The sequence below is a fragment of the Tupaia chinensis genome, unplaced genomic scaffold (assembly GCF_000334495.1).
Source record: "Tupaia chinensis unplaced genomic scaffold, TupChi_1.0 Scaffold000217_1, whole genome shotgun sequence".
NCBI classification, from domain to species: domain Eukaryota; kingdom Metazoa; phylum Chordata; class Mammalia; order Scandentia; family Tupaiidae; genus Tupaia; species Tupaia belangeri.
Genome location: NW_006159692.1, coordinates 706,511 through 733,689, shown reverse-complemented (window position 1 = coordinate 733,689; position 27,179 = coordinate 706,511). Strand labels below are relative to the sequence as shown.

General features: G+C 38.0%; 1 protein-coding gene across 4 annotated transcripts in view; it reads left to right on the top strand.

Annotated features, from left to right (window-relative positions):
• Positions 1 to 27,179, top strand: part of RNLS (renalase, FAD dependent amine oxidase) — a 329,554-nt gene that overhangs the window by 14,347 nt on the left and 288,028 nt on the right. For all 4 annotated transcript variants that reach the window (XM_006147597.2, XM_006147599.3, XM_006147598.3 and 1 more), the window contains one exon: positions 1,288 to 1,446. In XM_006147597.2, coding sequence (XP_006147659.1) covers positions 1,288 to 1,446 — 159 coding nt within the window. The remainder of the gene's footprint in view (positions 1 to 1,287; positions 1,447 to 27,179) is intronic.

The following is a 27,179-nucleotide window of genomic DNA, read 5'->3' as shown; positions in this document are numbered from 1 at the left end:
GGATCTTGGGTACGCACGCACACGCGCCTGGCGTGAGTTTAAGCCACCGGGTCCGGGACTCAAACCGCGATCGACTATGTGGGAGTCCAGTGACATAGCCATTATGCTAACTGCTGGTCCCAAAGTAGATTTTTTTTTTTTAATCAAAGTTTTACAGAAACTGAAATGTGAAGTGAGTATCAGTGAAGAGACTCGATGAACCAACTGTACTTTTTTTTAGAGGTTTTTTTCCATAGGATGCATGCATTCACCAAAGAGAGAGAGAGACAGAGACAGTGCAAGAGAAAGTGAGAAATCACCCCCCAGCAGGGATGGCCACACTAAAACCTCTTCTGCATTTTCCTCCTGGGATCTTGGGCACATACACATATGCACCCAACATGAGTTTCAAGCCACTGGGTCTGGGATGTGAACTGTTGTTGGTCATGTGGGAGTCTAGCAACATAACCACTACACCATCTGCTGGCTCCCTAACTGTACTTTCTTATACTTCTGGTTTATAATTTAGCCTTTTAAACAAATATTTGTTGGTGTCTTGTATGACATATGCTATACATAGAAGAAAAACAGGAATAATTTATGGTTCAGGGATCTTAAAGCTTAGGAGAGGACAATAGGAAACAATTAGAGAAGTAATTATTAAAACATCTTTTTGATAGGTGTTAAGGAGAATGTAATGGGGGGTATTCTAGTTCATGTTTCTTTTAAATCTGGTTCCTGTCAATGAAGGTAATTGACCTATTAGTGAAGACTTGCATTTCTCTTACAAAGACCTTTCTTACATTGTTTAATAGGGAATATTAATTCCTTTAGTAGGGAATATAGCTTTCCTCACTATTTCTAGAGAGAATTGTTAACACATTTGCTGAATTATGTACTTGTTCTGCAAAGATGATGAGCTTTCAAGTCAGATGAATGTAGTTAGTTTGAAATCATTGCATGACTTGTCTTGTATTTCTTTATCCATGACATAAATTGGTATAAGGTGTACAAAGTGCTTGGCATATCATAGATGCTTAGTGAAAGGTAGCTATGGTTACTATTTTTATTATTTTTTAAATTGTGATACCATATTTTCTCCAAAGCAGGCATTGATAAAGAGGTTCAAAGGTGCCAAAATGGAAGGAACTCCCACCAAATTAGAAAGAAAGCAAAAAAGAGAGCCCTGGGGACTCAAGAAGTCAAGATCGACTATTTTGTTCACCCAAATGGATCCAGCTTATGACTGTTGGCTTTTTTAATTCACAAAATCCTGATAATGCAAACTTGATATTGCTTTTGGAGCAGGTGCAGAAGTCGTCCTCAGACAGCGTGTAACCCAGATCAACCTGAGAAATGACAAGTGGGAAGTCTCCAAGGAAACGGGCTCCCCTGAGCAGTTTGATGTCATTGTCCTCACAGTGCCAGTTCCTCAGATTCTGCAGCTTCAAGGTGACATCGTGAACTGTGAGTCTGCCTTTACCACTGATCTGCCTCAAAGAGTGGGGTTTCTTTTGAAGAGCGTGTATTTGGTTTAACTCTTTTAGTAAAGGGTATATTTTAGATCTGATGGGTTTTCATGCTTTAAAAACTAATATTTATGGCTCAGTTCATGATTTTAGTCTTGTCTAAAGTGAAACCCATAAAATTTCTTTTTTTTTTTTTTTTTTTTTTAGCTAGAGAGCATGTGTCCTCACCAGAGAGACAGAGAGAAAGACAGGGGAGTGCATCCTCCAGTTGGCAGGTCACATCACAATTCTATCTCCTCCATCTCTCCCTCCTTTCAGAATTTTGAGCATGCATGCATATGCACGCAGCATGTTTTTCAAGCCACCAGGTTCAGGACTCAAACTGTGCTGTCGGCCATGTAGAATCTAGCTACCTTAATAACCAGACCATAGAACTGGCCTCATACAAATTTTTTTTAACCAGTTAAAAGTGGAACATTTTTCTTAATACCTCTAAGAAGTCAGTATCATATGCAGCAGTTTGGCCTAAATGAATAAAAGTCTCTCTGGGGTATCCTGAAGAAAAATTTGTTTTGTTTTGTTTTTGATACAGGAACTTGCTTGGGTTGCCTCATTTCCTTTTCTTTTTTTTTTTCCTCTTTTGATTGCACTACTGGTATTTACTTCTGTTTGAGGAAATTGACTAGTTGAAAGAGAGGCATAAGAAAAGAGATGGATGGGAGAGGAGTAAGTAAATCATGCTGAAGGAGCTAAAAGTATGGTTAAAAAATAGATAATAAAGAAACAAAAATTCAAAGAAAATTCCTCTATCTGAAGTAATAAAGGCAAAAGAACAGGTTTTTGTTTTCTTTTATTTTTTTGCCAAAGATAACAAAGTTATATTTTAAGGAGGACTGTGATGGGTTGTTGATAAGTAGACTATATGTTATTCAGTGGTCAGACGTTACTATTTTCTAATACTGAATCAATTTTCATATGATGTGGAACCATATGAACCATTATATTAAACCGTTATAGATAATGTTTTAAGAAGGCAAACATGTTTGATTTATCAACCTGAGACATTCTGATTTGTTTGAGCTTTTGTTTTATCAACCTGAGAAATAACAAATGGGTAGTTTTCAAAGAAACAAGCTACCTTGAGTAGTTTGATCTTGGTATCTTCATGATGCCAGTTATTCATGTTTTCCAGAGAGTATTCGTTTTGAGTTTCAAATTTCACTGGATTGTGGCAAAATAGAGGGCTGCACAGAGACTCAGTTGCTCCTAAAGAAAGCTGGAATATGTGAAAAGAGGGGATAAGGAAATAGGGGGAATGACCTTGTCACCAAGTAGAGTTTCTTTGTATCATCTAAATCTGACTTGGGCATCTTCCTCCTCAAAAGATCAACCTTACTTCCATTGTAATGCAGAAAGAATCTAATAGGAATCTTCTGCTTTTTTTTAATGTGGTTGTACTTAATGAATTAACCCTTTCAAGTTTCAGATAGTGGTTCATTTGAAGCTGGTGAAATTATTGTTACATATAGCAATAATAGTTAATGAGTTACCATCAAATTTGATATTGTAATAAGATTTTATAGTGCTATCAGTAGGCTCTGTGAATTATTGGCATTTATTCATAATCACCTTCTGGGGAATGTTATTAAACAGAGGATTATTTTATTATTAAGTACATTTAATATGCTGATTAGAACTTGCAAATTAAGGCAGAGTATTTTTAAAAATTGCTCTCCAGTTGCACGTCATGTATTTATATGCTTTTTATGTTTTAAATGTATATACAGTTTGTATGTTTGGGAATATTTTTAAATAGGATATTTTTATTTGATAAAGTATTATTTTGCAAATATCTAGGTATGAGAAAACAATATTTGAATAGTGACTGTTACTAGGTTGATCTATACAAGACTGATTTTGTAAGTAAAAGACAGATGTGTACCGTCAATTTCACGTGGTTGAACCTTAATACTATACTGTAGATGTAGAGGTTGGGAAAAAAAATGAATAAAACCAATAACTAGTGATATCAATCTGAAGTTTTCTTAGTACATAAAGACTGTTTTAACACATCCTTCTCATTTGTTATTATCTCCAGTGACATTGCTATTAAAATTTTTCCAGGAAGTAGTGACAAGATTTTAATCATAATCTATTATTTTATCTTGTGAATTTGTGTTATTTTTACCCTTTATATGTCTTTAGATTTTGCAATTATTTTGACATTTCCACTTTACCCTTAGATAGTAACCTCTGGCAATTAAAACAAAACAAAGGAAGCTTTTCTGTGGTTTTGCTTTGCCTTACCTGTACCAGATTTTATTGGTTTTTCTCTTGCCTTTTATCATGTCTGACTGACCCTGCCCCATCAGTCATTGAATTCTAGAGGATACTTTATCTTGCCTTGAAGCCCATGAGTTGTAACAAAGCACAGTCTGGTGATGCTGACATGTATCGGGGATGTGGTGTGGCAGTGGATACTGACATGCATGTAGCTTTTGACTTTCTTGCAGATACAATTGTCATTGAGTTTGATTGAGAAAAGGTATGTCGTGCCACTCTCAGAGGGCAAAATGATAATAAATATGGTTTATGGGTCAAAGACTTGAAGTATTGCATAAATTGTTTTCTTTGGAAAAGCAAAGCTGCTATTTTATCTTGAAAGCAATCTTCCCCCTTGAGTATTAATTCCATTCAGTAGCAGCAATATAGCTTCTTTCCTAGTATGATCATGTGTGATAATAATATGGAAGGAATTCGAATATTTATTAGACATCTATGGGGAAAAAAGGGAAACTAATTTCAAAGATCTCTTTCATGAAACTACTTCTATTTTGTTGCCAGTCATTTAAAGTAGGATAATTTATTGCCATGGAGGTATGTAATAATTAGATTGATTTTGAGACTGTCTTCATAACATTTTACTAAAATACAGATATTGGTTGGTACATTCAGTTATACTGTAAATGATATATTCTGATGTTTAAAATCTATGTGGTTTTATGTATTGAGGGAAACCTTTCAACATTGCATTTTGAAAATGTTTCTCAATATTTTAATAGTGACTTCTAAAACATAACACCATGGTTTAGAATGACTCCAAAGATACATTTAATGACCCAGTAATTAATAATTTATTTAGATCTTCTATATCTTCATTTTATATGTGTGTATTTCAGTTGTGTTGGTATGAGAGAGGTAAATCAACTTTCTGTCTTTCCTGAGTTTTGTTTTGACATTTTTAGTCTCATGCTTTTATTTGACTGATCATAGATCTTCATTATAATTACACCGTTTGACTTTAAAAGTTCTCTTTTTAGTCTCATATTAATTTTATTTTACTTTTTTTTTTTTTTTGGAGAGGTTTTTGCTACAGGGCGTGGCTCGCCAGAGAGACAGAGAGAGATAGAGAGACAGAAAGCAAGAAATCGCCCCCAAGGGGGGATGGCCATGCCACAGTCCCTTCTCCTCCATTCTCCCCTCGGGATCTTGGACACGCCCGCACACGCGCCCAGTATGAGTTTAAGCCACCGGGTCCTGGACTCGAATCGCGGTCGACTACATGGGGGAGTTCAGCGACATAGCCATTACACTAACTGCTGTTCCCAATTTCATTTTACTTTTAAATGACTCTTTCCTGATAAATGATGTTCTTTTATTTTATTTATCTAGTTGATCCTTTTTACTTCAAATTTTTAAGGATTACCAAATTTAGAGGCAACTCTTCCATATATATGTTTATCTTTAAGGACAGTAATTTTATAAAGGGAGATTTTTGCTATAGGGTGCTTGTGCTTACCAGAGAGATAGAGAGATAGTAGTCAAGAACCTCCCCTCCCCCCAGGGGTATGGCTATATCACAATCCCTTCTCCATTCTCCTCTTAGGATCTTGGGCATGCACGCACACATGCCCGGTGTGAGTTTAAGCTACCGGGTCTGAGACTCCAACCACGGTCGACTACATGGGAGTCCTGCAACATAGCTATTACACCAACTGCTGGTCCCAATTTCTCATCTTTAAATGGAATCAAATCTGTCAATGTTATGATGGTGTTACAGGAGCAAGGCCAGACTTTACAGTTAAATTACCTTGTCTCAGAACACTTTTGTGTAAATTTACCTGTGACCAGTGGAATGCTAGTGATAATTAATGTAGTAATGTATTATTAACGTAGAAAGATTTAAAGGACTGGTCCCATAGTGTAGCAGTTAAGTGTCGTGCATAGTGAGTCAAATCCCACATGACTGAATGCATTTGAATCTTGTCCTTAGTGGCTTCAAAAATTTGCTTGGTGGATATGTGTGCACCAAATCCTGATGTGATGGAATAATGGAGGAGAAGAGATTGAGGTGTGACCACGCCCCATTGGGAGTACTTGTCTTTCTCTCTCTCTCTTTGATGAGTGCATGTACCTACTGGCAATTAAAAAAAATCTAAATATTTTTTAACTTAGAAGATAAAGAGATGTGTCTACATTTCTTTTCCATTTTTAGAAAAGAGTCTGACAATTATATTATCATTGGTTATTGCTTATATATGATTTTCATTTCTTCTTTAGAATTGTTTTGAAGAGCCATAACTTTAAAAATAAGAAAATTTTTCTTACTATAAAAAATGATAACATTGATACTGATTTAAAAAAAATGTATCATGCTGAAAGAGGAGCAGGTCCTTTTCCTTTCCCTTTTTTGTTTTTTTAAGTGGGTGAATATTGTGGTACATGTAAGCTCTCTATAATGAAAACTTTAAGAATGATTGATTTGGTACATCTGACTTAGGGTGAGGGTCTCTGGCATGTCACATTGACGCAATTAAAAATCAGATCCCATTAATATTATTCCACGCTTATTTCATTGTTATGAAATAACCCTGGCTGTAAAGAGTTAAACTAGACCATCCTCACAAGATTTCTTAACATCTGTGGACTAAATCAAAGGGGTTAAAACATCTGCTTTCTACTTGTTTTACAAGTCTAAATAAGACCTCAGTAGGAGGAATTAGTTAATATCAACCCTTCTTTATATTTTCTGGAAAATCTTAAATATGCTTTCATTTGATTATTAGTCATCCTAAGGCAACTGTGAAAAAGGCATTCACTTAGAAAGCCTAGACTGCCATCTAGCGGATCACATATTTATTGCAATTCCCCCTTAGAATTTTTATAGAGAACTATGATGATTTTTAACATAAAACATTAAAAAAAAACCTGATACAATTTTTAAAACACAGGGCTATAAATGTAGGCCCTTTAGAATGAACTAACTTACCTAGAAATGCATAATTAATTAGTGACATAAAGAGGGATGTACTACAGATCTCAAATTTATATAAACTGCAAACTCCTTATCTTTTTTTTTTTTTCCCTGCTTTTTCTTCTCAATCTCTTTTTCTGTCTTTGTAACTCATGTTGGGGCATTTTTTTCTGTTTTTTTTTTCTTTTCAATATATATATTTTTTGTCTTTGTAACTCACGTATGGACTTTGAAATAATGATAACTACCATTTCTTACTTCTTATTCTTTCATACCTTCTTACTTATTACATAGCTTTGGTTATAACATGGTCTGGATTTTCTGTTATCCAACTCTCTTTCTCTATTTCCTTGTATTTATTATATCATCAGAAAAGTCACATGCACTTACCAGAGAGATAGAGACAGAGAGAGAGAGAGAGAGAGAGAGAGAAGGAGAGAGGGAAAGTGAGAGAGTACAACCCCCCAGGAAAGATGGCCATGCCACAATCCCTTCTCTTCCATTCTCCTCTTGGGATTCTGGGCACACACACCTGGCATGATTCTCAAGCTGCTGGATCTAGGACTCAAACTAAATAGTTGGCCATATGGAATCCAGCTGCCTTAGCCACCATGCTGTGGGCTGGCCTGTGTCTTCATTCTTGATCACCATTTTTTCAAAAATTGACTAATGAAAATTGCTAGTTAAAAATGTTTAAAGGGGTACTTTTTGAGGATTTTAATTCCCATGGTTTGGCTAGTTCCCAAGAATTCATATCTTTAACCAGCACCCCATTACACCCCTTCCCTCACCATCAGGACTGTTGGGGATATTCTGCTCCTTCCTAATACTGATCCTATTTTTTTGTAATTTTTACTTTTCAGTAAGTGTCTTCTTCACTAAACCATAACATCCACAAGGGAAGAGGTCTTATATACTATTCTGTCTTCATCCAGTACTATGCACAGTGTCACATACAGACTCGCATACCACTAGTAGTTTTTCAACCAATAGCTTTAGAGTGAATGGACATCTATTTTATTTCTCTTGATTATAAGCTCCCAAGGGTCAGAGAATCTTAGAGTCATCTGGTTCCTGTTTTGTAATTGGTTAAAAATGTTAATATTTAAAAAGTGAACTTTGAGTGGATCAAAGAATTCCAAGAAGGAAACTTGGGCCTCATTGCTTTTTCTACCCTGCTTTTAGAGATGAGGATTTTAATATGGCCTCTCCTATACAAGATTGCACAATTTAAAAGAGGCTAGGCATGACAGAATATGGCCAAGATAAGGAGGCACCTTTCAAATACCATTGTTGTCTTGATTTCATGTTTAGTACACATTTCATTAGAGCTCTTCATTAAGCTACAGTGGAATAACTGGGTCTGAAATCTGCTACCTGACTCCCCCTGCCATAGTTCTTCCATTCTTCTGGTAGGACAGTAGCAGAGGCAATGGAGGGTATGAGCTAAGCACTGTGAAATAAAACAGTAGGACATCAGGAGTGATTATGAGGAATGTGAAGCCTGAATGGTTTCTTCCCCCTGTACTGTGTTGCCTCCCACTTGGGGCTCTTCAGTTTTCCCCCCACACCTCTAGATAAAAGGAATACACACGTATATAGGTCTCCTCATCAATAGGCTTCCTTAATAGTTTGGTATGCTAGTTAATATCCTTAAAATCAGATTTTTTCTTTTTCCTAACAATGTAAGAAATTAGGTCTGATGCTCCCATCTCTCTTTGAATCCACTTATCCCATCCTGTGTGTACCCACATGCACTCTTGATCCTACCACAAGAACCTGCAGAGATGAGAACTGTATTCTTCCGAGAAATATGTCAGTATAGCTCCAGGGTTGGGGTCGGGATGGGTAGGAGAATACACTGGTCTTGCTCTGATCTTGCTCTCCTGAAAGTTTGGACCAATGGCCTCATGGTAGAGTTGCCTAAGGCCACATGACATCGCTGGAGGAAGCAGATGAATGAAAGCAAAACTCAGGTCTATGCAAAATATGTGGCCAGAGAGCAAAAGAGTCCCTGAGAGGGAAGCTGAGAGAGACAAGCAGAGACTCATGGAAGTGGTCTCCCTCCTTTCACCGGGAATCCTAGGCTATCCCAGGTTCCTTGAATGAACCAATACATTCACCTTCCATGTACTTTCGTGCACAGAGCTCCCCTTATGTGGGATAAGCTGATAATTACTCTTAGGTTCTCACTCTTTCAGGGCCTCTGAGTTCAAAGGCTTCTCTGTCTATCCCATTCCTCGGGGAAAATACCTCAGAGGATCCTGTAATATTTGTGTTTTGTACTAATTATTTAGCTTCTAGTATTGTTACATTAGAGTATTATAGTTAAGAGTATGCTCTAGAGAGCAGAGTTTGTAACCCAGCTCTGCTGGTGATATCTCTGGGTGACACCAGGCAAGCTACTTAACCTCTCTAAACTCTAATTTTCACATCTATGTATCAAGGATAAATAACATTATTGATTATGCATAAGTTTATAGTGAGGATTAAATGAGATCATTTGAGTAGGGGATTCATATATGTGTCAGACACATAGCTGTTATTAATACTCCCAGTAATTTTTTTAATGTTTGCAACTTTTTCAGCATAAGGAATAGGTCTTAGATATCTATTTAAAGGGCTGTGTGGTTGATGGGAGGGAATAAACAAAGGTGACTTTTATTTCCCAGGATTTACAAATAAGATTTGTTTAGATATATAGGGTTGTCAGGAAAATCATGATGCATTTTTGCATGGAAAAACAGAAAATTAGGTCATGATTTTTCTGACAACCTAATAATTCACTGTTGGGAAAGAACAAGATTAATTATCTTTAAAATTCTATATTAATTCATTTTTAATTAATGAACTAACTTTTGTAAAAGGAGTTAGTCATTATATGACTAAAAACAAGCCAACATTGTTTTTATCAATCCACCTTCCTTAGAAGGATGTGCAACCTCATTCTTCCCCTGCCTCTCTTTACTCCTCACCTCCAAACATGGATTGGAGGGAATAAAAACCTGTCACAAAGGATGGGTGTTGGTGCAGCAGTAACACAACTGGGCCCACCTGGGAAAGGACCTCAGTTCATGTCCTGGGACCTCTGTAGGTACACTGACTGCATGTGTACCCATGATCTGGGCCAGCTAAGACTAGAGGTGAGTCGTGGTGTGAAGATCCAGTTGGGGGTGTCTGCCTTTTTGTCTCTCTGTTATGGAAGAAAAATAAATAAATGAATATACTTATTTTAAAAAACCCATTGGGCCAGAAGGTGACATGGTAGTTAAAGCTCTGGACTCCCACGTGGCTGACCACAGTTTGAGTCCCAGACCTGGCAGCTTGCTTTCTCACTTTCTCTCTCTGTGTCTCTGTGTCTCTCTGGTGAGTGTAAATGCCCTATAGCAAACTTAAAAATAATAATAATAAATAAAATTAGTAAATGATTTTTAAAAGTCCATGTTGGAAACAAAAATATTTAAAAAGAAACCCTTATTACACACATGTGCCCCCATCCATGTGACCTACCTTACCCACTGCCCACAAGATTATCTCAGTCTCTGAGGAACCATGGTGAGTGGACTGTTTCTTAAGTGTCCCCATGCCCTTGACATCTTTCTAGATGCTAACTCAAGTGGAATGGAGAAGTCACAGTGCCCATTTATCAGGCGTGCTCAGGAAACTGTGTGAGTGGGCAGAGAGACAGCAGATGAGCTTTACTTTTGACAAGTGTGAAGGTGATGAGTTAGGAGAAACCCGTGTGAAAGCATGCTTATAAGCTGATGTGCCCTGGGGTCTAGGTTATGAATAAGGGCATGGTGATGGGAGTCTCAGTAGACCATTCACAACATCAATCAAATGCATGCCTAAAATAAAGACAGCCAGGAAGATCCTGGCTATCAGTTGTAGGGGTATTTTAAAACAGAGTGGAAAACATTATTTTGCCCTATGCAAACTACGTCCGCTGATATCTCAATCCTACATGACAAGAAACCCAATCTCAATCACATTAGGACTTCTTCCTCCCTTCTATTTGGGATCACACAGACCTGCCACTTAGCTTTGTTGGTGACACAGCTGCTGGGATGGGGCAACCAACCCTGGACTGCCCATGCCCATTATCCAGCTGTAAGGGAGCGGAGGCCAGATGGCCCCCACCCTGTGCTGCTTCTGACAGTGGTTTTGGCGCCCCAACTCTGCCTGCGTCCTGAGCATCCCAAATCCTGACTCCCACTAAAGGATGAGGGGCTGCTTCAGCTGCACTAGGCCACACCTAGGCCAGGGTGGAGCAGCCGCAGTGGCCTAGGAAACCTGGGTGCACCTTGGCAAGAAGAGAGTCCGCATTGTTGCCAAAGACTGAGGGAGAGAGCAGCATGGCAGGCAGCAGTTGGTGTGCACCTGGGTGGCAGCGGCTATAGTCTTCACTTCTCCACTCACTTTTTAACTGGTGTTTTTACTTCTGCCTGTCTGCTTGTTCTAGCCAATGAATAAATCCTCGTGTGCAAGTCACGGAAAAAATAAAAAGAAAAAAAAATTCTAGGCTATTATGGTGCCAATAAACTGAGAAAGCTTGGGGCCTATGTCATGAGGTTGTCATTGTTACTCTTGCTCCTCTTCTGTGCAGTGCTGGGGCCCAGCCCTGGTGCTCCTTTACCAGATTCTTTGGTTTACCTAGACTCGGGATGCCTGACATGGAATAGCGCTGAGTTAGCCCCTGAGAGACTGTGTTGCCCTCCAGGCTGAGAGGCACACTCCACAGGCATTCTGCAGTGAGATCCCTCCTCAGCAATGCCTGCAGGTGGGGGGCCAAGTTTCTCCCAAACTCCAGTCTCTTAAATATGAAATTCAGGAATTTCCAATCTTCCCTCCTAGTTTTGTTTCTCTATCTTAAAGTACTCACGACTGCATCTTCACTATTGGGTCTAATATTTTCAGGAGTTCACTAGCATAATTCACTGTAAGATCCCGCAAGAGAAATGTTTTACTTTCTTCTCTTTCAGTGTGTATGTGCTTGTGTGTGTGTGTGTGTGTGTGTGTGTGTGTGTGCACGTGTGTGTAATGGTCATCCAGTCTTTGGAAATCATATACTGAGCATCTCCTAGACTCGGTGATGGGGAAATGAGAGTTGGTTTTCCTTGAGTAACTCATTCTAGTAATCTTTTTTCTTAAGAATTTTATTTTAGTTAACTTTATTTATTTGTCTATTTTAATTTGCCCAGAGAGAGACAGAGTGAGAGAGAGAGAAAGAGAGAAAGCAAGCCGCCAGGTCTGGGACTTAAACCGTAGTCGGCCACGTGGGAGTCCAGCACATTTAACCAACTGCCAGCTCCTCATTCCAGTAATTTCTATAATTGTTGAATTTATAGTTGCAATATCGCAGCAAAGATGTGATGAAAGTGGAGAAGATTTCAAGAGAGAAAACTATGATAACCAAATATCGTATCTATATTTGAATATCAGTTAAAAGAAACACAAACTCCTCTATCTAGAAATACAGAGGTGCACAGCTCTATGATGGAGATCAACAATGGCCATAGATCCAGATATATTAATAGATATATAGATACACATGTATTTAGTTAAACTATAATAACATGGAATTATCTTTTAAGAGTGATTTTGTTATAGGGTGTGTGCACTTGCCAAAGAGACAAAAGAAAGACAGAAAGCAAGAAATCTCCCTTCAGGGAGGTTGACTGCGCTGCAGTCCCTTCTCCTCTCATGATTTTGGGCATGCCTGCATACGTGCCCAGTGTGAGTTTTAAGCTACTGGATCTGGGACTTGAACTGCGGTGGGCTGTATGGACCAGCATTGTAACCATTTTGCCATCTGCTGGTCCCAACATAGAATTATTTTTAAAATTCTAGAATAGAACCACCAAAGAGGCAGCCCCTGGAAGCCTTAATATAGATCATTTTAGACTGAGGAAATACTACTTTATTTCAACATTGAGAACTTTTCAATTCATATTATTTATTTGACTGAATAATTTTGCTTACATTGTAAAATTGTGGCACTTGCTCACCAAATATAATAGTTTAAAATTTTCTGTAAATTTACAGATGGTAAGTTTTTTAATGAGCTACTAATATAAAGATCCTGAGAATACTTTTTTTTTTAAAGTTTATTAATTTCATCCATGAGAGAGAGAGACAGTAAGAGAGACAGACAGACAGGTACCCCTAACAGAGTCCTTATGACACAATCCCCCCCCCAAGTCTAAATCTTTCTAGATCACAGGGATAACATACACACTTGGCATGATCAGAGAGGTCTTGAGATGCGAACCCAGGACCACTCCCATGTGTGGACAGTTTTATTACCACCGTGCCACCACCTGTTCCCCTGGGAGTATATTTCTAACTTTCTAAAGATTTCTGTTGCGGCCAGCAGGTGGCATAGTGGTTGAGGCACTGGACTCAGTGGCTTGAAACTCACACAAGATGCGTGTGCTACAAGTAATGCTTTGCAATATTAGAAATATTTTTCCAATGCCAATGGATATTCATGTGTCTCATGATTTTTCTGCATAGTGTTTCATTCTTTAGATTTACCTTTATACATTGAGATACTTTGAGGGACATTTAGGAGGTGTCCAGTTTTACAGTCTTGCTTGGACAGGAGAAGTCTGAAATAAAGTCTCTCTCTACTAAACTCCTTTCTTCATAGAAACAGTTATTTTGGTATACAGTGTTGATTTCTGTTCTAATTTTTCTCGACTAAGCTATATTTTATATCTCTGCATATTTTAGAATCAGGTATCACTAAAAACTGTTGGAATATTGATTTGAATTACACTGAATTTAAATGTTAATTTGGGGTTGGAATCTTTACAATTATGCATCTTTCCATCCAAGAAATGAAACATTTTTTCATTTATTTAGGTAATTTTATGACCTTCAGTAAAATTTTGTAGCGTTTATCATAAGCTTTTACTCATTTTTATTGGCTATATTAAGAAATATTTTATGATGTTTGTGGAGATTATGAGTAGAACTTTTGTAGATATGTGTTTTCTTTGTTTTAGATATTACAGAAGAATAACACCTGGATGAGTTTTTTAATCCAACATGAAAAATCTGTTTCTTTTGATAAGGGCTTCACTCCTTTTAAATTTATTGGGGGTAGCTACTATTTTGTTTTTCCCCTTTTCATTGATATCTACTATTCATTTTCTTTCTTTGGATGGGGGCTTCAAGCCTTTTATATTTGTCAGGGTATGCCAGCTCCATGGCCTATTGGCTAAGGGAGCTGGATCCCACATGGCTGACAATGTGGTTTGACTCCTGGTTGCTTAAAAAGCTTGCTGGGCACATGTGCATGTAAACCCCAAATCCCAACCGGATGATGAGAGGGGAGAAGGAATTGTGGCATGACCACACCCCACTGGGGATGCCTTCTCAGTCTCCCTCTCTCTCTCTGTCTCTCTCTGGGGAGTGCACATGCCCTGTGTCAATTAAACTATATAATGTATATATTTATTTAGTCTTTCATCTCCTATTGGTTATTGACAAACTTCCAGTGTTTTCCAGTTTTTGTGCTGCTTATGCTTGTAATACTATATCGGATGCTAACATTCCCAAGGTGATAGCATCTCCAAAGGGATATTACTCTGTCAGAGGATCAATATGTTCTAAGAAGTATTGCCATATTACGTTCCAAAAGTTTGTAGTGATTCTCATTTTTAATGTTTGAAAATGCTTTTTTTCTATATACTCATCAACACTGGATAATTTTAACTTTCTATTAATCTTTTAAAATGTGTGCCAAAGTGATTAGTAAAAACAGCTACACGGTCCTTACATTGATTTAAAATTTCCCTTTACTGAAGGTGATATTGAGTCGCTTTTCGTAATTTCGTTGGTCATTTAGATTTCCCCTTCTGTAAATGTTCCAGTCATCTTGTGCCCTTACTTCTCTAGTGGCCATTTTTTTTTTTTTTTTGGAACATTTCATGTAGGAGGGGTATTAATGTGTGTATCCTATGATATTACGAATAGTTCCCACACTATCATTTATTTTTCTTTTACTTTTGTTTGTTATGTCATTTGCCATAATAATTTCTTAAGAATTTTATTTAGTCAAGTGTGTATTTTTGCTTTATAGATGCTGGAGCTCCCGACTTGCTAAGAATTCTCCCCACTGTCTGACCTGTATAAATATTCTGAATTATACTCTAATAATTTTACTTTTTATGTTTCGTATTTTCATGTTTACTCCACCTGAAATATGCTTTTATTTGAGGTTTGAGTTAGGTACCTAGCTTTGCTTTTTCCCCTGAGTAGTACCCATTATAAGAGAATTGCTTATTGTATAAGAGGTTCTTTTTCCCAGTAAATTGAAATTCCTCATTTACCATATGCTAAGTTCTGTATAAACTTGTGTCTATTTCTGGGAATCTCTTCTGTTCTATTCATTTATCCCTGGGCAGCACCATCATTGTTTTCATATGATCACTTTGTGGTTGTAACTCATTTTTAAGGAATCCGAAAACTATAAATATTTGGGTTATAAACAAGAGACACCTTTATTTTTACCCAGAACTGCCTTCAGATTTCCTTATACTGAACTCCACGTCTTTCTAGAAACTGTCCCTTAATAACATCTTGGCCATTTGCTACGACTTTCTAGTCACTTTGGCTGTTAGGTCAGTCTCTTTGGTCTTTAAAACTCAGTTGTACTAATATTTAAAGTTCGGTCTCAGTTTCGACCTTCTTTCCACCCCTGATTCAAGCTATACCTGTCTGTAGCTGGTATACAGGCTTGCAGCAGGTATATGGGCTTGCAGCAGAGTGGATTATAAGGTGTAGGGTGTGAAATTACATACATAACCCACTTTCTCTCTTTGAATAATACCCACTCTCCTTTCAGACTGTATTTTCATAGAGCTGTTGGCCACTGTGCTTGGCTGCTCTTTGGTGATGGGAAGGTGGCCTTGGTCTCACTGTAATTCACTCCTTCAGTCAGTTGTTTGATGGTAGTTTACATATAGGCAGTGTGTGTCATTTTCATGGCCTGATGGGCAATGTTCTGTTTCCACGAACTTTTATGTCTGTTAACAGGTCCTTCCCCTGGCCTAGGTAGCCTGGCCAGCAGAGATTTATCTTAGACCCTGTGGGTTCTGCAGTTCAGCAAGTATCTAGCCAGGGAATAAAGACCAGGTTATTCCTTTTGAAAGCTACCTTCCAGAGTTTGTTTCTGAATCTTTTTTATTTATTTATTTATTTATTTATTTTGGTGAGCTCCTAAGGAGGGAAATTACTCTGCCTTCATATACAGGGTTTAGTGGATACAGCTTTCCCCCAGGAGCCTGACATGCTTGCAAGGTTAAATTTTCACACTTCTTCCCGTATTTTTTCTTTTTTTTTTTTAAATTCATTCTAGAGCACGTGGATGTGTCATGCACATGACAGTGAGAGTGAGTTTTTGACAGAGAAAGAGAGGAGCAAACTCCACAGGGTCTAGTCACACTGTAATCCCTTCCCCCCAGTTCTTCAGCTCATCAGATCCTGGGCTCTCATGAATGTACCCCCCTGCTCCAGGCTGACCTTCTTCTATAGCACTGACCAGCTTAGAGTAATAAAGCCAGTTCTGAACAGTCATTTCTCAGAACTCCCTGAGGGCAGCTGATGAGCACCTTTTTTCTGTCTCTTCTTGAATTTCACATATAGGATCATTATTCCCTTTTGTCCTCAGAGAGGACAGAAAGAGAGCAAGAGTAAGAGGGAGAGATATGTTGCAATAACTTTTAATGTACAGAAGGTAAGATTTTCCTTACCTCTTTCTGAATGCATTCTGATTTAATAATAACTATGTCCCCACCAAGAAGTTTACTTATTGACCTCCCTCTACCCCACTTTAGGCCCATTTTTATCCTTAAAACTCAGGTCAATACCATTTTCTTAAGGCCTTCCTGATCCTTAGGACTAGGCTGTTCTCCCATTTCATGTTATTCTAGCTTCCTGTGCCTCATATTTTTAGCAATTTTCACAATTGTAATTAATTAATGGTTTAATCCATTTTGTAATGTGTGTCTTTTCTAGTAGAATATAAAGCACAGAAAGGCAGGAACTTGATCTAACTTATCTATTACTGTATTTTTAGTATTTCCTTATGGGTATTTCACATGTGGTAGACCCTTGGTCTGTATTTAATGAATGAACAAATTAAACAGAAGTTGAAAAACATATTGAAGGACATTTGAAGGGATAGGAAGAGAAAGCTTTAGAGAGAGAGAGGAAAAAAAGTAAAAGGCCTTAGCAAAGAGTTGGAAATAGAAATGCCCATTTTATATTTTGTGGACTGAAAATAGACTGGCTTAGTGGGAGTGAGGCTTTGTGGTGGGAATTTTAGAAGATAAAACTAAAGATATGGATTTGGGACAGATTGTAGTGAGTCTTTCTTTTTTTTAAGTTTATTCATTTACTTCCTCCATGAGCAAGAAAGATAGAGAAAGACAGAGAGAGAGCATCCCCCATAGTGACTGATACTGTGATCTCCCCACTGCAGCCAGCCCTGGGACACTGGGACGTACATGCCCAGAGTATTCAAGGACGTTTCTGGACTTGAACCTAGAACCCTCCCTTGTGGGTCAGCCTTGAAGAGCATCACATTTTACTGCTGTGCCACCGTTTGACCATAGGTATTAAATGTGCACGTCTGCTAAACAATGGAGGGCTTAGTTCATTGGAAATACTGACTCCACCTTTCAAAACCTGGCTATATATATTGAGACAGTGAGTAACTTTGCCTAATTGGATTGGAGAAAAGCAAGACTTGTAGGACTAGGGTAATGTTATTCAAAAGGCTTTTAACTGTAACATATTCTTTCCTTAAACAGACATAAAAGATCAGTAAGCTATACTACACAAATTCATAATCTCAGAACTCATTATGTACTGTAGGATATAATGGTAAAATATTGCCCATAACGAATACCTTCAACCTCCTTTCTACAGCTTGTAGAGTCTCCCTTCATCCTTGTAAGAAAAATAAGAACCAAGTCTTTTCACTAAAAAAAGTTTAAATTCTTGATTTTTCTTTGACATTTTGCTGAAAAGATTTTGATGAAAAGCACAGGAAACAAAAGTCCTGTATTCATCAAGTAACATGCTTCACTGCTTTTTTCAGCAAACCGTCTCCATAGGAGGGGAAATAATTTAGTCTCTAAACTTCTGGCATGAGCTGCTCGCTTAAGTTGCCTGAAAGCTTATGAAGTGAGATCGCAATTTTAGGGAAAAAAATTATTACCATTAAATTTCATTTACTTATGAAGCCTTGATCTTCTTTATGTTGATATCATCTTCTTGTCTTTTTTTATTTAATTGCAAAGTAGCAGAGATTGAGGCTTGACTCTACTTCTCTTCCTTTCTCTAAAGGTCTGAGAGCCAGCCCAAGCTAGTTTTTTTTTTATTATTATTATTTATTTAATTTTATTTATTCATTCATTTATTTTAATTTGGCCAGAGAGAGACACACAGAGAGAGAGAGAGAAAGGGATAAAGAAAGCCACCAGGTCTGGGACTCGAACCATGGTTGGCCATGTGGGAGTGTCCAGCACCTTAACCACCATGCCACCTGCAGCCCAACCTAGTTTTTGCCTCTCTGCCATCCTCCAAAAACATGGGCATCCATGGAAATGGGTTTTCATTATCTCAGAGGGTGAGCTGGGACTATTATTACTTGTGCTTACTACTCACTCCTGGTCCTAGCAGGAGAGAGGGAATTTCTCTAATTAGGTATCCCTCTTGGGAACTGATTGGTTGTATTGGGAGAAAAACATAACAAAAGTAAACAAAGTCGAGGATAACTGAAAGATAATGATAATTCTAATATTAAACACCATTTTGTAAATACTTGCTATATTAAGAACATACCTGCATTATATCATTTATTCTTCACAACCACCTTAATGAGAAGTAATATTATCCCCATTTTATAGAAGAGAGAGAGATTCAGGGAGGTTACACTAACTTGGCGAAGGTCACATGGCTGTTGAGTAGCAGAGCCAGTTATGGAATTTAAATCTTCTCCAGGTCTTTGTCATTGGAGCCGTGTACCTTTTTGTTCCTTTACCCAGCACTAATGTGCGTGATCCCTCCATGCTTGATATAAATGCATCGAAGATGTAAATATTTTCACATATTTATTCTTACACATATGCTGTCAGTAGATGTATAATGTTTTAAATTAGGCCACCAGGTTGCTACTCTGAGAGAACAAAAGATCCCTTCTTAATGCTGCCTCACTGACTGTATACTTCCCTCAGTACTTAGAGCTCTATTTTTTATTCAGAGTTCTTCGATAACAGAAAGGCTTTAAAAAGAAATGTCGATACTGGAGATGAGGTGAGATGAAAGAGAAGAGAGCTATAATTTATTGAATTGCGTCATTATCACCAACTGAGTCATCAACTGAATTGAATTAAGCTTTCCTGTTTGAGCTGGCAAAGACGTTTTAAAGAAAAGAAGAAATTTGAGAACAAAATTTTAACTTTCTGGCAGAAATCTAAAGATTCTGATAAAATGTGCTAAACCCAAATAAAGTATTACCATAATCAACTAATTTTTTAAAGATTTTTTTAATTGCCAGGAGAATGCATGCACTTGCTAGAGAGAGAGAGAGAGAGAGAGAGAGAGAGAAGGAAGGAGGAAGAGAGAGAGAAAACACCTTCCAGTGGGGCACGGTCATGCTTCAAACTCTTCTCCTCCATTTCTCCATCCTGTCATTTCTCATCCTTGTCAGTTGAAGCATGCAACTATATGTGTCTAGAATGTCTTTCAAACCTCCGGGGTCAGGATTTGAACTGCTGTTGGCCATATGGGATCAGGCTCCATTAATCACTGCACTTCAGACTCAGCTCTCAACTACTGTTTTTTTTTTTTTTTTTTCTTTTCAGTTTTTGCTATAGGGCACATGTGCCCACTGGAGAGAGACTAAGACAGAGAAGTGAGAGTGGGAAGGTGAGAAATCACTCCTCAGTGGAGATGGCCCTGCCTCAATCCCTTCTCTTCCATTCTTCTCTTGGGATTTTGGGCATGCACACACATATGTCTAGTGTCTCACTGGGACTCCAACAACAAAGTTGACCATGTGGGATCCAGCTGCTTTAATCTCCATGCCACCTGCTGGTCCCTCAACTACTAATTTTAAAGTAGGGAATTCTAAACATTAGGCTTAAGACAGGCACAGAAACATTAAAGAGAGAGAGAGAGAGAAATGCTGTCATTTTTTCACTGCATAAGCTTTTGCCCAGATTTGTTTTTTTTCTTTTTCACAAATGTATCTGTTGTAATAATTTTTGAATCCCAGTTCATCAAATTTATGTTTGAGACATGGATATATGCTTGCTGGGCATTCTGACCATCTCTCATTCTTCTGAAGCCTTGTATATCTACAGTTTGACATTTTTTCAATCTTTCTTGGATGTTACTTGAATGTTTGCTTCTCAGAAAGGATGAAAGAAAAGATCTAAGTTGTATTGGAGTATTCACTGCTGAGCATTTATTTTTAGAGATTTTTGCTATAGGGCACATGTGCTCACCAGGAAACAGAAGAGACAGAGAGATAGAAAGCAAGAAATCACCCCCACCCCAGGGGGGATGGCCATGCCGCAATCCCTTCTCCTCCATTTTCTTGGGCACGCAATCACATGCACCCGGCATGAGTTTAAGCCACTGGGTCCAGGACTCAAACTGTGGTCGACTACATGGGAGTTCAGCGACATAGCCATCACGCTATTTAATAATTTTTATCAATGTAGAAATGTTCGTTGGTAAATGTTTGTCTTTCCTAAACTTTGCTACATAACATAGCTGAAGGAAATCTCTATATCCAAAGCATAGTAGCTTGTTAGGTCTTTTAATTTTTTGTATCTCATAATTTTGCATGTCAAAAACATATAAAAATGTGAGATTTTACTCCAAGGAGAGAAATTTAAATCTAATTTTAGTTTTAAAATTGGTGGTTGTCATCTTTTATTTAAATGTTAGATTCATTTTTTTTCATTATACAAATATTTATTAAACATCTACTACATGCTAGGCTCTGTTCTAGAAACCCTGGGTAGAGTAGTGAACTAAACTATAAAGGCTGCAAGGTACTTCTGTTCCAGCAGAAAGAGGCATAATGTCTATACTATTTTAGTTCAGTGGGAGGAGGAACAATTAGGAAATTTCTATGTGGGATAATAATAAGTGCTGCGAGAAAAAGTGAAGCAAGATAAAGGAAATAAAAAGTGATGAGTGTTGCGTGTTTTTGTATAGTGTGAACTGTTCGATGACAAGGTAATTTTTAAGAACCAGATACCCAAAGGTAGTGAAAGTATGAGCTATAAGAATCTTTAGAGGGCTTTCCAAACAGAAGGGGCTACAAGTGGAAGGGCCCCAAGGAATGAGCAGTTTCTCTGAGTGCAGTAGATAAAGCAGAGCAGTGGTAGGAGATGTGAACAGAGAAGAAGGGACTGACCTAATTTCATAGGACTTTGTGGCTAGAATAAAGACATTGGATTTTACTCCTCTTCAGGTGGAAAGCCACTTATGGAATGACTGATTAGATCTGAGGAGAGGTTTTCTTGTTGCTCGGTGGAAATTAGACTCATTGAGGGCTCGGCTGACCAAATGGGCTGATGATGTAAAAGTTAGAGGTCAGACCTGATGGTGGCTCAGACTATAGTAATTTCGATGGTATGTTGAGAAGTGGTTGTAATCTACATGGACAAGGACCTCTCATTTTCGCATCAATTCTCAAGGGTTCAGATTGCTAGAGATACTTGATTTTGAAGGTAGAGTTGCCAGGGTTTGCTAATAAATTACGTGTGGGGCATGACAGAAAGAAGAGCCAAGAATGACACTACTGTTTTTGGTCTGAGCAATTGGAAACACAGAGTCAGCGAAGAAAGAAGAGTAATTGAAAAGTGGGTTTGTGAGGCAGGTAGTGCATCAGAGAGAGAGAGTAGAGTGGGATCAGCAGATGGCATAGTGGTTGTGTAGCTGGATTCCCATCTAGCTGACCAGAGTTTGAGTTCTGGACCCAGTGGCTTAAAACTCACACTGGGCACATGGGCATGTGTGCTTGAAATCCCAAGAGGAGAATAGAAGAGAAGCGATTGTGGCATGGTCATTCCCTCACCCCCACGGGACGATTTCTTGCTTTCTGTCTCTCTGTCTTTCTCTGTATCTCTGGCGAGTACACGTACCCGATAAAAGAAAAACCCTCTAAAAAATAAAAGAAAGAAATTAAGAGTAGGGATTTGGACTTTGATCTGGTTCGAGATGCCTAGTATGGACTGTGGTGGGGATGCTTAGGCATTTGAATGTGAGAGGTTTCAGGAACAATGTCTGGGTTACAGATATATATGTGGAAATTGTCAATGAAGAGATAGTGTTAAAGCCCTGGTACTAGACATGAGTCCAAGATTGAACCCAGGGAAGTTGCAGCATTAGACTAGAAGATGAAAAGAAACAGCAAAGGAGAGGGAGAGGGAGAGGCCAGTGAGTAAGCCAAATGATGCCTCTAGTTTCACCTATGAATTGACCATTGGGTTTAGCATTTTGGAGGGCAAAGGTGACATTGACAACAGCAGTTTCTATGGGGTGCTATGAATGAAAGCCAGTATGGAGAAGGCTTGAGGGAAAAAAAACAAGAAGAGAGGACATTAAGACAGTAGATTAAGATCAGCATTTCTTGGCCTTTTATTATCACCTCCATAACGGGCCTTTCAAGATATTTTTTCCCAATCTTTCTGCCCTCCATGAAATTCATATCACAGATATGCTTCTATAACATATTGTATGTGTATTCATGCCTTATATATAAAAAGAGTGAGAATTTTTTGCCTACAAGAATCAATTATTGCCTTTTTGGGTGATGTTTCTATTGAGAATGATAAGGTGTAAACAATGAAAAATATATTTTTTTTTCCATGATAGAGTGTATGCATGTGAGAGTGAATGAGAGAGAAAAAGTAAGAGATTAGCACCTTCCACAGGGTCTAGTCACACCAAAATCCTCTTTCTCTAGTCCTCTAACCCATTGGATCTTGGGCACTCGTGTATGTCTGGAGTGTTTCAAGCTGACTGGGCTGGGTATTCAAACCACAGTTGCCATGTGGGATCCATCTTCTCATGAGGAGCACATTACTGCTGTGCCATAGTTGGCCCTGGAAACAATTCTTTAGAGGAGTTTTTCTGTGAAGAGAGACAAATAGCTGGGCTGGGAGTAAAAGAAGAAAGTTGGATCAAGATTTTTTTATTATTATTATTGTTTTATATTTTATTTTTAAGAGAAAGTATTTTATAATATGTTTGTATGCTGATGGAAACAATTTGGTGGAAAGAGGAAAACTGATGGTGGAGGAGCAAGACTAGACAGTTATAGGAGTAATGGTCTTGAGTAGGACACAGGATGGGGCCTACTTGGGAGGCAGACATTTCTCCTGAAACACCATGAGGGAAGGCAGGGCAAGTGAGCACAGGTGGATGAGAGACTATCAAAGACCTTTGTGACTGATTTGGAGGGTTTTTTTTTTTCAGGAAAACAAGAAATAAGTTCATCAGCTGAGACCAAGGAAGGGCTGAAGATGGTAAAGGTCTGTAGAGAGGAAGAGGTCTTATAAATTCATGTAGTGAAGTGAATTTCATAGAATATAGTGGGATAGACAGGCAGCACTAAGACCCACTTGAAGTTAGTGATCATGACTTATGTATGAAACAGAGAATGAGACCACTCAGTATTTTTTCCTCTAGCACTTACCCTCCTCCAACCACCAAAGAGATTTTAAATATTTGAGTGAATGAATACATGAATCCAGAAGTGAGTTAATATTATTGATGCTGCATGCACTTAAAATTTGTTTAGTTTATTATTTATCTGGTTTTTTTTATTGAAATGCTTTACTAGATGTTCTTAAAATTAAGGACTTCAGGTAAACACATAGAACACCCTAGTTCAGCTTTTCTGATGAAAGTAATTAAATTCAGCAATCATTTAAGTGCCTTTATTTTATTGATGAATTGTTAATATAGGAGAAGGATGGAAAACTGAAAACAAGTTTTTGAATCTATCCATGTACATATTATTTTCATAAAAGAGGAAAACAGAAGTACATAGTAGTTTCTTTGATGATAATAGTCATTCTTCAGAAATTTCTAAAATTCTGAACTATGCTTAATCATTCATGCATCCATTTATTCATTCAACAAGCATTTTCTTAGCATCTCTTCTCTTACCAGTCACAGGAAGGACAAAACTGAATAAAACATGAAGCCTACCTTGAAGTGTGTTATAGGCATCTGGATATTACACTATTTTTAGAAGAGCCCTACATACTTTTCTTTAGAGAATATGAGGATCTATTCAAATTTCTGTGTTTAAGGATCTAGGTTCCTATGTGGCACCATGTAGAATAAGCACTGGTAGAGATAGAACTGTGAAATTTGTAAAATAAATAGTACAAACACATGAATAAATTCAATACATTTATTTATATAATATTTCTAGTAAGAAAACTGCTTCTTTTTTTTTTTTTTTCTTCCAGTTTTTATTTATTTCTTCCATGAGTGACAGAGAGAACGCATACCCTAAACAGGGTCTTGATACCACGATGTATCCCAAACTTCTGCTAGCCCAGGTCATAGGCACATGTGTCCCTAGGGTAGTCAGGGAGGTCTCTGATCATGACCCTGAAACCTTCCCACGTGGTTCAGTCTCACAGTCATTGTGTTTTACTTCCACACCATCATCTAGCCACTGTGCTCCTTTGATGGGGAATGATGTGTTCAATAGAGACTGCTTTGCCATTTTTGCAAATGTGTGTTTCATGGAATATTAATTTGAATTGCTCTTAAGATTGTTATAATTCCCTTTTTCAAGACCATTTCATTTTTTTGAGAAGTTAACAGTTTAATAAACTTGGCAGTACTTGTAATTGGCCTGCTATTAAGACCGAGGTGGGAACCCTCCCTACTCTTAGCCTGCAGGACACACAGATGAACAGCATGCGGCAGTGTTGAAATGTTTTTTTCTGAAAGCCAATGCCATAGGCCTAAAACAATTTAGAGCAGTTCTATGCAATGATTGCAGATGCATCCCTGGATTATATTTTTCTTTTATATTGCTACGTACGTGTCATGCTTTGTTTACCAAACAGGCTATAGAAAATGAATAGGCAGTTTTCTAATGCAATTCTTAGTTGATAAATTGTCAGAATGAACTTCATTGTTTATGAAAAGCAAAACCCAAATTTAGTCACTGGATGTAGCTATATTTAGGTTGTTGCTATGGGGAGTTTTAGTTTGGCCAAACTAATACTTTTTTAAATATTTGGACAGACCAAGGTTCTTTCTATTTTTATAATATCCCCTGTCCTAAAAAAGAACAACTTGTCAAATTGCTAAATTTCACTGGTATGCATATAGTTGTGCATATATAATTAATAAATTGTGAATTGATTTTGCCATGACTTTAAATTACAGTTATTACTTGTGTAAAGAGAACCAAGCTTTTAATTTTCACAACTTCTGTAGAGAATTTTCTTTCATATAGATTTTTTTCATATAGCATATGCAATGGAATGCATTTTAAGCCACCTCCCAAGTGTGTGTGTGTGTTCTCATCATTGCCCTGCACATTTGAGGTGACACCACTCATAGTGACTGAAATCTTTATATAATAATAATATAATGGGAAAAGACCTCTATGAACATAATAATCATTATCAGACAGCAGATTTATGAGAAATTTTTAGATTATTTTTTAACTTGTGATTATAATTTTATTATAGCAGAAGAATACAAATTGTGAGCCAACTAAAGATGCATAGGCTTGAGCTATGGGAAAATCCCAAACACCATAAAGGTATTCTAATCTGTGACTACTGTCCTTAAGCACAAATGTCTGACAACTCTTACCTTTTATTTGCTGTCATCACACAGACTTCCTGTGATTCCTTGCTGCCCACATTGCCGACTACATTCCAGTTCATTGTTATACACGCACACAGTTGTTGAGCACTCACTGTGTTGCAAGAATTGTCTGGACTCCAGGTTTACATCAGTTAATGAGCCCTAGCTCAGGCTCTGAAAGCTCACAGTGGGAAGGTTTCGTCTGGTGCCTGGTGTGCTGCTCTTCCAGTTGCTTCTGTTCTGCTGCTTTGTTTACAGCTAAGCTTCAGGACAGTCTCTGGTCATTGCTTCTGCTGTTCTTCCTAGTTCTGGTTCTGTTGCCAGTTAGCTGTGTTATCTTGGGCACACTTAGTTAACCTCTCATAGTCTGATTCCACCTCTGTGCAGCTGAGGTGAGAATTCCTACCTCCCAAAGGCCTTTGGGAGGATTAAATAAGAGGAATGTGTTAAAGTGTCTAGCAAATTGCTGGCACTTGATGAGTAGCCAAGGAAAGAAACTGCTGCTATTTTACTCCTATTTGTTACATGCCTGGTGCTTAATTAATAGGAAACGAGCTTTCTTTCCCTCTCATTCCCTTGCTGCTGTCTTTTCTTCAAACACAGGGTCTGACAAGAATTTAGTGCTAGAGTAAGTAACAATAGGTCCAATTTATGAGCACGTATCATGTGCTCAATATTTACATGTAATCCTTAAAACTACCCAGTGCTGCTAATAGTCCCCAGATACACAGGAAGACCAGGGAGATAAAAGTGACCTTCTGAGCCTACAAACCTACCTACTAGAAGAGCCAAAATACTGACCCCAAAGCCTGTCTTCTTCTCACTACCAGATATTTTCTTCAAGGTCTCTGCTAATTCGAAAATGTTTTAGGATTTTTTTTCCCCGAAACATGAATATTATGATTACTAGCAGTAGAAGTTTAATTTGAGCACAAACTGAAAAGTAGAAACAGGAGATGTTTTCCTTTGAGCACAGACTCAAAATCTGGATGCCTAATGATGTCATTAACAAGCTAAAAATACAGAGATCTGCATTTTTATAAATAAGTGTGACTGTTAGTCCATGGACAAACCAAAATTCCTTAAATAGTTCTCAGATCTTGCTGTTCACATCAGTTGGCTCTTCTGTATCAGATGAAAGTAGAATTATTTCCCGGCGGGGAGAAGTATTTTCCTTCTTCAAACTTTTAGAAATAATTTTATAATTTTGATATCTTTATCACTTTAATTTTTAATGAGAGATTTGTTTTGATATGTTGACTTTAACCATAAGTAGTATGATTCAAAAATCTCGGGAACCAGCAGTTAGCGTAATGGCTATGTCGCTGGACTCCCACGTAGTCGACCACAGTTTGTGTCCCGGACCTGGTGGCTTATTAAAACTCACGCCGGGCGCGTGTGCGTGCGTGCCCAAGATCCCGAGAGGAGAATGGAGGAGAAGGGATTGCGGCGTGACCATCCTCCCTGGGGGGTGATTTCTCGCTTTCTGTCTCTATGTCTCTCTCTGTCTGTCTGGCGAGGGCACGCGCCCTACAGTGAAAATCTCTCCAAAAAAAAAAAAAAAAAAACTTGGCTTTGTAGAGTTTTTTTTT